Source organism: Nerophis ophidion, linkage group LG27, assembly GCF_033978795.1.
Source record: "Nerophis ophidion isolate RoL-2023_Sa linkage group LG27, RoL_Noph_v1.0, whole genome shotgun sequence".
Lineage (NCBI taxonomy): Eukaryota > Metazoa > Chordata > Actinopteri > Syngnathiformes > Syngnathidae > Nerophis > Nerophis ophidion.
In genome coordinates this window covers 8,487,187-8,498,749 of record NC_084637.1, presented here as the reverse complement: position 1 = coordinate 8,498,749, position 11,563 = coordinate 8,487,187, and the positions used below count along the sequence as shown (strand labels likewise).

Sequence of the window (11,563 nt, the reverse complement as noted above, 5' to 3'; positions counted from 1 at the left end):
ATGGGTAAATGTGGAAATAGTGTCAAAGCGCTTTGAGTACCTTGAAGGTAGAAAAGCGCTATACAAGTACAACCCATTTATAATTTATAAGAAACTCCGCGGGAAATTTAAAATTGGAATTTAGTAAACTAAACCGGCCGTATTGGCACGTGTTGCAACGTTAAGATGTCATCATTGATATATAAACTTACCAGTTTTTCACATTATGAAAAGAGAAAAAATTGAGATCCCCTTTGCACCCCCTGGTGGTGAAATCTATCAAAATTAGGGTGGTCCCAAAAAGGAGTTTTTTTTTCAAATGTGTCGGTTTTAAAAGGGCTCCCCCTCTGGTCAACATATGAAATAACAAGTGTGTGTAAAAAAATTTAAGTACTCCCACTCTGGCCAACATATGTAATAACAAGTGTGTGTAAGAAATACCTATGTGCCCCCTTCGGCCCAAAAAAAAATACAAAGTATATTTATTTTATAATAAAATTATAATAATGTGAAGTAAATGATAAAGATTGAAAAACAATTACAAACAAAATTATTTTTTTTACTAATAGCTTACCCCTTTATGTTTGCATAGTATGAATGTATTATTTATGTTGTAAATACAAATCTCTATTTTTTAGAAATGGGTGGTCCTAAAGAGGTAGGCATTTTTCGGAGGCCGCAAGAAGGAAACATACAAGAATGTGCGTGTGTGTGTGTGTGTGTGTGTGTGTGTGTGTGTGTGTGTGTGTGTGTGGACAGCACTTTCAAGGACGTTTCCAGGGCACAGCGTGGCTCAGTCATTCATTAAAGCGCTCTCTGTAGCTTTATGGCTTCCTGCTTGCCTAAACCCTCCACTTCCTGTGCAAACTTCCTGCTCGAGCAACAGCTGAACTTTAGGTACAAACACAGATCTCAAGACTAAACCTGATCACTACTTTTACTACGAGCACAAACTGCGAGATATCATTGGGGTAGAGGAAGTCCAAGGTTCTTGACGTCCTCCGGCTAATTTATCACAATCACTACCAGAGATATATTCCAGCAATTTGGCTTTTTTTTCTGACTCAGATTGACCACACAGACTCGGCCTTCAACGTCTGGGAATGACACTTCAGTCTGACCTCTGACGCCTGAGATCAAAGAGTGAAAGTGGTCTTTAACCAACGTTGTCATTGCCGTGCTTTAGTTCAGTAGACTTTTACCTTCTCCCAACCTTGTCCGCCCTCGGTTTTATGTTCAACTTCAAAGCAGAACCAGGGCCCAACGTATCGGGAGCAAGCGAAGGGCAAGTTTCCCTTCCGCAGGCCGCCATTAAGTCCCCACCCCCGTTTCTACCACTCACCTGTTGGGTTTCAACGTTTACAACCGACCCTACTACGCACTGGCTCCACCCCTTCAAACTCCTCCGCCTCTCCCCTGCAGGTGGGTATAAAGCTATGCTAATGTGAGACGGCCTATCTTCTCTGCTCTGGCAAGAGAGTAAAGACATAGGGCTCGCAGAGCAAGAGAGAGAGAGAGAGCGGGTGAGAGAGCGCTAGAGGCGGAGTAGGAAGGTTGAAGTTATAAGACAATTGGATTGACTGTTCTCAGACTTGCGTTGCAACCATGGGCCTGGGAGTAAGTAGTGGAACTTGTTGCTCACATGCTTTCAATTCCTAATTTTGATTAAGAGTCACTTTTGCCTGCTTGCTTTCCGTGCGTTCAGTTGTGTTGTCAAAAACTGTTTCCTGACTTCATTCCTGGCAATAATTAACTCCCGTCTGACAGCCCGTTTGAGTAGCTGAAGAGGAAGCGGCTTCTCGCATGTGTCTCAACGTCTCCTCCTTATCTCTTCAATCCAGAGAGGGAAAAATGAGTACGAACTGGCACCAACGACCGATGGCAACAGCAAGAAAAACAAGAAGGCCAAGGAGAAAAAGAACATGGATGATCTGAAGAAAGAAGTGGATCTGGTGAGTACATAAGCGTGGAATACGCCGAGTTTACTCGATGACCGTACCCGTCCAAGGGCTGTTGTCACACCGCCGTTTTTCTGCCATTGGTCGCCGTCATGACCCCGACAAACACTCGGCCTCGACCTGACGGCGTGGTCACATGAATGGAGGCTGTGTGTGCCCTCTCTTTCACAAGAGCTGCTTTTTTTTAAGCACTTTCACGTGTTAACCGTTACAGGCTGTGAAGTTTTTCAGATCTTCGAAGGGAGCGGAAATTGAAATTTGCAGCGTAGACGTAGTTATCTGTCAGCTTTCAAAATGAAGGTCTTTGAAATGTCTTGCGCGGTCCCTTTGCGAATTTCTGTTGGTGTCAGCATTTTTTTTTTTTTGGTGGCGGACCGTGGTCGTTGGTCAAGGTCACGAGACAGAAGCTCACCATCAGGAAAACAAACGTAAATGTAAGCATTTTCCAATGTCGAGGAGGAGGCGCTGGCCAAGGTTACGTGTTTGTGGGAAACAAAAGTTTGAACTTTTTCCCCCCAGATACTTCAATGTCCTTGACAAGGTCAGGTCACGATGTTCTGGAAAGACAGCAACTTTTGGTATGGGGAACATATTCACCGTTAATTAGTTGATTATTAAAGTAACAAAGACTTAATTTAGAGTTATTTGGACACTAAGGGAACATATAACTAACCTCTTTGAAACCAAGAGCTACTTCTTGGGTACTGATTAATGCGAAGGGCTACCAGTTTGATGCACACTTAAATAAATTGCCAGAAATAGCCAACTTGCTCAATTTACCTTTAATAAATAAATCTCTATATATATAAATATATTTAAAAAAAAAAGGGTATTTCTGTCGGTCATTCCGTCGTACATTTTTTTCCTTTTATGGAAGGTTTTTTGTAGAGAATAAAAGATGAAATAAACACTTAATTGAACGGTTTACAAGAGGAGAAAACAATAACATTTTGAAACATAGTTTATCTTCAATTTTGACTCTTTAAAATTCAAAATTCAACCGAAAAAAATGAAGAGAAAAACTAGCTAGAAATAAAAGCCATATTACATACAGATAGTGTGTCATGAGATATAAATTGGATTAAGAGGACTTAAAGGAAACCAAATGAGCTCAAATATAGCTACAAATGAGGCATAATGATGCAATATGTACACATTGCTAGCCTAAATAGCATGTTAGCATCGATTAGCTTGCAGTCATGCAGGGACCAAATATGTCTGATTATCACTCCACACAAGTCATTAACATCAACAAAACTCACCTTTGTGCATGAATGCATAAGGTTAAAAGTTTGGTGGACAAAATGAGACAGAAAAAGAAGTGGCATAAATCACTTCTTAGGAAGTCGGAGAAAGTTATACATGTAAAAAAAAACTACGGTGAGTTCAAGGGCCGCCAAAATTAGTCGGACAAAACGGCGCTCGGCAAATACTTGATCAGTGAAGCATGTTTATTAAAAACAGTGTGCTTTTTAAAAATTAGCGAGGCTTTTGTCATATTTGTCCTCCTACAGAAACCATATTAAAACAAAAAATATATTTTTTTATATTTTTCCCCCTCGATCTTTTTCCATTTTTCCTAAATTTTTGAAAAAGCTAGAGAGAGCCACTAGGGCGGCGCTAAAGAGCCGCATGCAGGTTGCCGACCCCAGCCCTAGGAGTACACGTACCCCCATTTGAGAACCACTGAGGTAACACATCAATCTTTTATTTATTTATACGATTCTCTCGAGGTTCATTTTACCATTTTTTTAATTGAAACCGAGGGGTATACTAACAAAAAAAGGCCCAATGGCCCACACCAAAAATATTAAAACAAATATTTTCATAGATAAGAAAGCCAAACAAGGTAACCAAAATGATAAACAAAATGGATGATAGATAATTGTTTTTAGTGTTTTTTACAGCTGATTTTAGACACGGGTCAAAACCGACCCGTAAAAGGGGAACATTATCACAATTTCAAAAGGGTTAAAAACAATAAAAATCAGTTCCCAGTGGCTTTTGTATTTTTTGAAATTTTTTTCAAAAATGTTACCGGTCTCGGAATATCCCTAAATAAAGCTTTAAAGTGCCTTATTTTCGCTCTCTGCGAAGAGTCTGCTGGCCATTTTCCCTGTGACGTCATACAGTGCTGCCAATGTAAACAAACAATGGGAATACCACAGCAAGATATAGCGACATTAGCTCGGATTCAAACTCGGATTTCAGCGATTTAAGCGATTCAACAGATTACGCATGTATTGAAACCGATGGTTGGAGTATGAAAATATTGAAGAAGAAACTGAAGCTATTGAGCGAATAGCTATTGACGCTATTCATAGCCATAGCATGGCCGAATAGCTGCGTTAGCATCGCCGGTAAAATGTGCGGACCAAACGATCAGGACTTTCGCATCTTTTGACACTGGAGCAACTTAAATCCGTCGATTGGTAAGTGTTTTTTTCGCATTAAATGTGAGTGGGAAGAAACGTAATATAGTTGCAAATGCATCTACAGGTTATCCATACATCTCTGTGCCATGTCTGATTTAGCCCCGCCGGTAAATAGCATGTTAGCATCGATTAGCGTAGCATGTTAGCATCGATTAGCTGGCAGTCAACATCAACAAAACTCACCTTTGTGATTTCATTGACTTAATCGTTGCAAATGCATCTGCAGGTTATCCATACATCTCTGTGTCATGTCTGTCTTAGCATCGCCGGTAAAATGTGGAGACACTCCGGCACATTCAATGGAGGTCTGGCGGCAGACATTTTGGCATCTTCGGGCCAGTGGTGCAACTTGAATCCCTCCCTGTTAGTGTTGTTACACCCTCCGACAACACACCGTCGAGGCATGATGTCTCCAAGGTTCCAAAAATTAGTCAAAAAAACGGAAAATAACAGAGCTGAGACCCGGTGTTTGTAATGTGTTGAAAATTAAAATGGCGGGTGTGTTACCTCGGAGACGTCACATTCTGACGTCATCACTTCCAGAGCGATAAACAGAAAGGCGTTTAATTCGCAAAAATTCACCCATTTAGAGTTCGGAAATCGGTTAAAAAAATAGATGGTCTTTTTTCTGCACCATCAAGGTATATATTGACTTTTGCATAGGTCTGGTGATAATGTTCCCCTTTAACATAAGAGATGGTAACAGAAAGTTAACACAAGAGGAAGGTTAATAATGACTAATTAAGAGCCAATATGTTACCGATTTGCATGTTAATTAATGGTGAATATGTGTTCCCCATACTTAAGTGATACCAAATTATTTAATGAACGAATATTCCTTAGTGACAAAATACTGGTAACAAAATGCTATAATTATACTTGAGGGTGTTTCAAAACTTCCCATGTCAGAGTCTGCCCTCAAAAGTGGCACTGAAGGTTGCCAAATGTGGGTGAAATATTAATGATTATGAGACAAAGTTTGTCTTAACTAGAACTCAAAGTCCTATCGCCACTGAAGGACGTAGCCATAGTATAACAGTCATAATGGAAACAATCAGAGGTGGGTAATAACGCGCTACATTTACTCCGTTACATCTACTTGAGTAACTTTCGGGATAAATTGTACTTCTAAGAGCAGTTTTAATGCAACATACTTTTACTTTTACTTGAGTATATTTATAGAGAAGAAACGCAACTTTTTCTCCGCTCCATTTATCGACATTCAGCTCGCTACTCGCTACTGATTTTCATTGATCCGTTAAATCACGCTTTGTTTGTTTTGGTTTGTCAGACAGACCGTCAAAGTAGGATCTATCACAAGCCTGCGTTTCACCAATCAAATGCAGTCACTGGTGACGTCTGACACCGTTTCACCGATCAAATGCAGTCACTGGTGACGTTTGACTCCGTTTCACCGATCAAATGCAGTCACTGGTGACGTTTGACTCCGTTTCACCGATCAAATGCAGTCACTGGTGACGTTTGACTCCGTTTCACCGATCAAATGCAGTCACTGGTGACGTTTGACTCCGTTTCACCGATCAAATGCAGTCACTGGTGACGTTTGACTCCGTTTCACCGATCAAATGCAGTCACTGGTGACGTTTAACTCCGTTTCACCGATCAAATGCAGTCACTGGTGACGTTTGACTCCGTTTCACCGATCAAATGCAGTCACTGGTGACGTTTGACTCCGTTTCACCGATCAAATGCAGTCACTGGTGACGTTTGACTCCGTTTCACCGATCAAATGCAGTCACTGGTGACGTTTGACTCCGTTTCACCGATCAAATGCAGTCACTGGTGACGTTTGACTCCGTTTCACCGATCAAATGCAGTCACCGATTTGACTCCGTTTCACCGATCAAATGCAGTCACTGGTGACGTTTGACTCCGTTTCACCGATCAAATGCAGTCACTGGTGACGTTTGACACCGTTTCACCGATCAAATGCAGTCACCGGTTTGACTCCGTTTCACCGATCAAATGCAGTCACTGGTGACGTTTGACACCGTTTCACCGATCAAATGCAGTCACTGGTGACGTTTGACTCCGTTTCACCGATCAAATGCAGTCACTGGTGACGTTTGACTCCGTTTCACCGATCAAATGCAGTCACTGGTGACGTTTGACTCCGTTTCACCGATCAAATGCAGTCACTGGTGACGTTTGACACCGTTTCACCGATCAAATGCAGTCACCGGTTTGACTCCGTTTCACCGATCAAATGCAGTCACTGGTGACGTTTGACACCGTTTCACCGATCAAATGCAGTCACTGGTGACGTTTGACTCCGTTTCACCGATCAAATGCAGTCACCGATTTGACTCCGTTTCACCGATCAAATGCAGTCACTGGTGACGTTTGACTCCGTTTCACCGATCAAATGCAGTCACTGGTGACGTTTGACTCCGTTTCACCGATCAAATGCAGTCACTGGTGACGTTTGACACCGTTTCACCGATCAAATGCAGTCACCGGTTTGACTCCGTTTCACCGATCAAATGCAGTCACTGGTGACGTTTGACACCGTTTCACCGATCAAATGCAGTCACTGGTGACGTTTGACTCCGTTTCACCGATCAAATGCAGTTACTGGTGACGTTTGACTCCGTTTCACCGATCAAATGCAGTCACCGGTGACGTTTGATTCCGTTTCACCGATCAAATGCAGTCACCGGTGACGTTTGACTCCGTTTCACCAATCAAATACAGTCACTGGTGACGTTTGACTCCGTTTCACCGATCAAATGCAGTCACCGGTTTGACTCCGTTTCACCGATCAAATGCAGTCACTGGTGACGTTTGACACCGTTTCACCGATCAAATGCAGTCACTGGTGACGTTTGACTCCGTTTCACCGATCAAATGCAGTCACTGGTGACGTTTGACTCCGTTTCACCGATCAAATGCAGTCACTGGTGACGTTTGACTCCGTTTCACCGATCAAATGCAGTCACTGGTGACGTTTGACACCGTTTCACCGATCAAATGCAGTCACCGGTTTGACTCCGTTTCACCGATCAAATGCAGTCACTGGTGACGTTTGACACCGTTTCACCGATCAAATGCAGTCACTGGTGACGTTTGACTCCGTTTCACCGATCAAATGCAGTCACCGATTTGACTCCGTTTCACCGATCAAATGCAGTCACTGGTGACGTTTGACTCCGTTTCACCGATCAAATGCAGTCGCTGGTGACGTTTGACTCCGTTTCACCGATCAAATGCAGTCACTGGTGACGTTTGACACCGTTTCACCGATCAAATGCAGTCACCGGTTTGACTCCGTTTCACCGATCAAATGCAGTCACTGGTGACGTTTGACACCGTTTCACCGATCAAATGCAGTCACTGGTGACGTTTGACTCCGTTTCACCGATCAAATGCAGTTACTGGTGACGTTTGACTCCGTTTCACCGATCAAATGCAGTCACCGGTGACGTTTGATTCCGTTTCACCGATCAAATGCAGTCACCGGTGACGTTTGACTCCGTTTCACCAATCAAATACAGTCACTGGTGACGTTTGACTCCGTTTCACCGATCAAATGCAGTCACTGGTGACGTTTGACTCCGTTTCACCGATCAAATGCAGTCACTGGTGATGTTTGACTCCGTTTCACCGATCAAATACAGTCACTGGTGACGTTTGACTCCGTTTCACCGATCAAATGCAGTCACTGGTGACGTTTGACTCCGTTTCACCGATCAAATGCAGTCATTGGTGACGTTTGACTCCGTTTCACCGATCAAATGCAGTCACTGGTGACGTTTGACTCCGTTTCACCAATCAAATGCAGTCACTGGTGACGTTTGACTCCGTTTCACCGATCAAATGCAGTCACTGGTGACGTTTGACTCCGTTTCACCGATCAAATGCAGTCACCGGTGACGTTTGATTCCGTTTCACCGATCAAATGCAGTCACCGGTGACGTTTGACTCCGTTTCACCGATCAAATGCAGTCGCTGGTGACGTTTGACTCCGTTTCACCGATCAAATGCAGTCACTGGTGACGTTTGACTCCGTTTCACCGATCAAATGCAGTCACTGGTGACGTTTGACTCCGTTTCACCGATCAAATGCAGTCACTGGTGACCTTTGACTCCGTTTCACCGATCAAATGCAGTCACTGGTGACGTTTGACTCCGTTTCACCGATCAAATGCAGTCACTGGTGACGTTTGACTCCGTTTCACCGATCAAATGCAGTCACCGGTGACGTTTGACTCCGTTTCACCGATCAAATGCAGTCACTGGTGACGTTTGACTCCGTTTCACCGATCAAATGCAGTCACTGGTGACGTTTGACTCCGTTTCACCGATCAAATGCAGTCACTGGTGACGTTTGACTCCGTTTCACCGATCAAATGCAGTCACTGGTGATGTTTGACTCCGTTTCACCGATCAAATACAGTCACTGGTGACGTTTGACTCCGTTTCACCGATCAAATGCAGTCACTGGTGACGTTTGACTCCGTTTCACAGATCAAATGCAGTCACTGGTGACGTTTGACTCCGTTTCACCGATCAAATGCAGTCACTGGTGACGTTTGACTCCGTTTCACCGATCAAATGCAGTCACTGGTGACGTTTGACTCCGTTTCACAGATCAAATGCAGTCACTGGTGACCTTTGACTCCGTTTCACCGATCAAATGCAGTCACTGGTGACGTTTGACTCCGTTTCACCGATCAAATGCAGTCACTGGTGACGTTTGACTCCGTTTCACCGATCAAATGCAGTCACTGGTGACGTTTGATTCCGTTACACCGATCAAATGCAGTCACTGGTGACGTTTGACTCCGTTTCACCGATCAAATGCAGTCACCGGTGACGTTTGACTCCGTTACACCGATCAAATGCAGTCACCGGTGACGTTTGATTCCGTTTCACCGATCAAATGCAGTCACTGGTGACGTTTGACTCCGTTTCACCGATCAAATGCAGTCACTGGTGATGTTTGACTCCGTTTCACCAATCAAATACAGTCACTGGTGACGTTTGACTCCGTTTCACCGATCAAATGCAGTCACTGGTGACGTTTGACTCCGTTTCACCAATCAAATGCAGTCATTGGTGACGTTTGACTCCGTTTCACCGATCAAATGCAGTCACTGGTGACGTTTGACTCCGTTTCACCGATCAAATGCAGTCACTGGTGACGTTTGACTCCGTTTCACCGATCAAATGCAGTCACTGGTGACGTTTGACTCCGTTTCACCGATCAAATGCAGTCACCGGTGACGTTTGATTCCGTTTCACCGATCAAATGCAGTCACCGGTGACGGTTGACTCCGTTTCACCGATCAAATGCAGTCACCGGTGACGTTCGACTCCGTTTCACCGATCAAATGCAGTCACTGGTGACGTTTGACTCCGTTTCACCGATCAAATGCAGTCACCGGTGATGTTTGATTCCGTTTCACCGATCAAATGCAGTTACCGGTGACGTTTGACTTCGTTTCACCGATCAAATGCAGTCACTGGTGACGTTTGACTCCGTTTCACCGATCAAATGCAGTCACTGGTGACGTTTGACTCCATTTCACCGATCAAATGCAGTCACTGGTGACGTTTGACTCCGTTTCACCGATCAAATGCAGTCACCGGTGACGTTTGACTACGTTTCACCGATCAAATGCAGTCACTGGTGACGTTTGACTCCGTTTCACAGATCAAATGCAGTCACCGGTGACGTTTGACTACGTTTCACCGATCAAATGCAGTCACTGGTGACGTTTGACTCCATTTCACCGATCAAATGCAGTCACTGGTGACGTTTGACTCCGTTTCACCGATCAAATGCAGTTACTGGTGACGTTTGACTCCGTTTCACCGATCAAATGCAGTCACCGGTGACGTTTGACTCCGTTTCACCGATCAAATGCAGTCACCGGTTTGACTCCGTTTCACCGATCAAATGCAGTCACTGGTGACGTTTGACTCCGTTTCACCGATCAAATGCAGTCACCGGTGACGTTTGACTCCGTTTCACCGATCAAATGCAGTCACTGGTGACGTTTGACTCCTGTTTCACCGATCAAATGCAGTCACCGGTGACGTTTGACTCCGTTTCACCGATCAAATGCAGTCACTGGTGACGTTTGACTCAGTTTCACCGATCAAATGCAGTCACTGGTGACGTTTGACTGCGTTTCACCAATCAAATGCAGTCACTGGTGACGTTTGACTCTGTTTCACCGATCAAATGCAGTCACTGGTGACGTTTGACTCCGTTTCACCAATCAAACCGAGCCAGGCGGTCACATGATTAACTGCACTTTTTTTTTCTTTTTTTTTCCATAAACCTTTATTTATAAATTTCAACATCTACAAACAGTTGAAAATAATAATCAAAGTAAGTACACAAACAGTACAAAACAGTATAAAAACCGTACAAAACGGCGCCAGGGGTTGTAAATTCCAAGTAACTAAAATAGAATTCAAAAAATATATATATATGTATAAAATAAACAAAGTGCAAAGTCATAGGCTCACTCAATTTCAGTCAATAACTTAAATTTGGAACACAGCATCGTCGTTTTCACAGCTTTTTGGTTGTTAGAGGTAGAGTGTTTTAATGTAGAGTTCTAAATCTTTTTTAAAGGCACAAAAAACAGGTCGGGTATTGAGAAACTTACATTTATAATAATATAAAACTTAGCCAATAGTATAATGAGCTTGCAAAGGTAAAATTAATTTTGTATTTTTTTTTCAACACTGTAAAACCAAATAAATATTATTTAATATATATTATTGTTTTAGTTGTTTTAGAGATATTCCTGGCTCTGAAATTGTTCATTGCTATTTTTCTGTTTTTGTGCATTACTTGTTGCCGTCATTAAACGAACAGATTACTCAGTACTTTTTTCACACCATCCTTTTTGTACTTTCCTCAAGTAAATATTTGGGTGACTACTCCTTACTTGTACTTGAGTAATAAACCTCTAAAGTAACAGTATTCTTACTTGAGTACACTATCTGTCTACTCTACCCACCTCTGTCCTCATGTCATGCACCTGATTCCTTTGGACTCATGCGCATGTTAATCACCACAGCACCATTTAAGCCTGTAGTTGCCAGGCAGTCCACCTGGCGACATCACCCACCTCTGGAAACAATACGGCGTCACCTTGATGCCTTACGATTAGTTACTAAAGCCCTGTAGGTGGGAATGGTTAAGTAATA

General features: G+C 43.1%; 1 protein-coding gene across 1 annotated transcript in view; it reads left to right on the top strand.

The window, feature by feature from the left end:
* The first annotated feature begins 1,431 nt into the window (after positions 1–1,431).
* The window catches only part of LOC133544571 (sodium/potassium-transporting ATPase subunit alpha-1), a 55,291-nt gene continuing 45,159 nt past the window's right edge, over positions 1,432–11,563 (top strand). The window contains exons 1-2 of the mRNA XM_061890053.1: positions 1,432–1,596; positions 1,821–1,931. Of these exons, the coding sequence (XP_061746037.1) occupies positions 1,585–1,596; positions 1,821–1,931 (123 nt within the window). The 5' untranslated portion in view covers positions 1,432–1,584. The remainder of the gene's footprint in view (positions 1,597–1,820; positions 1,932–11,563) is intronic.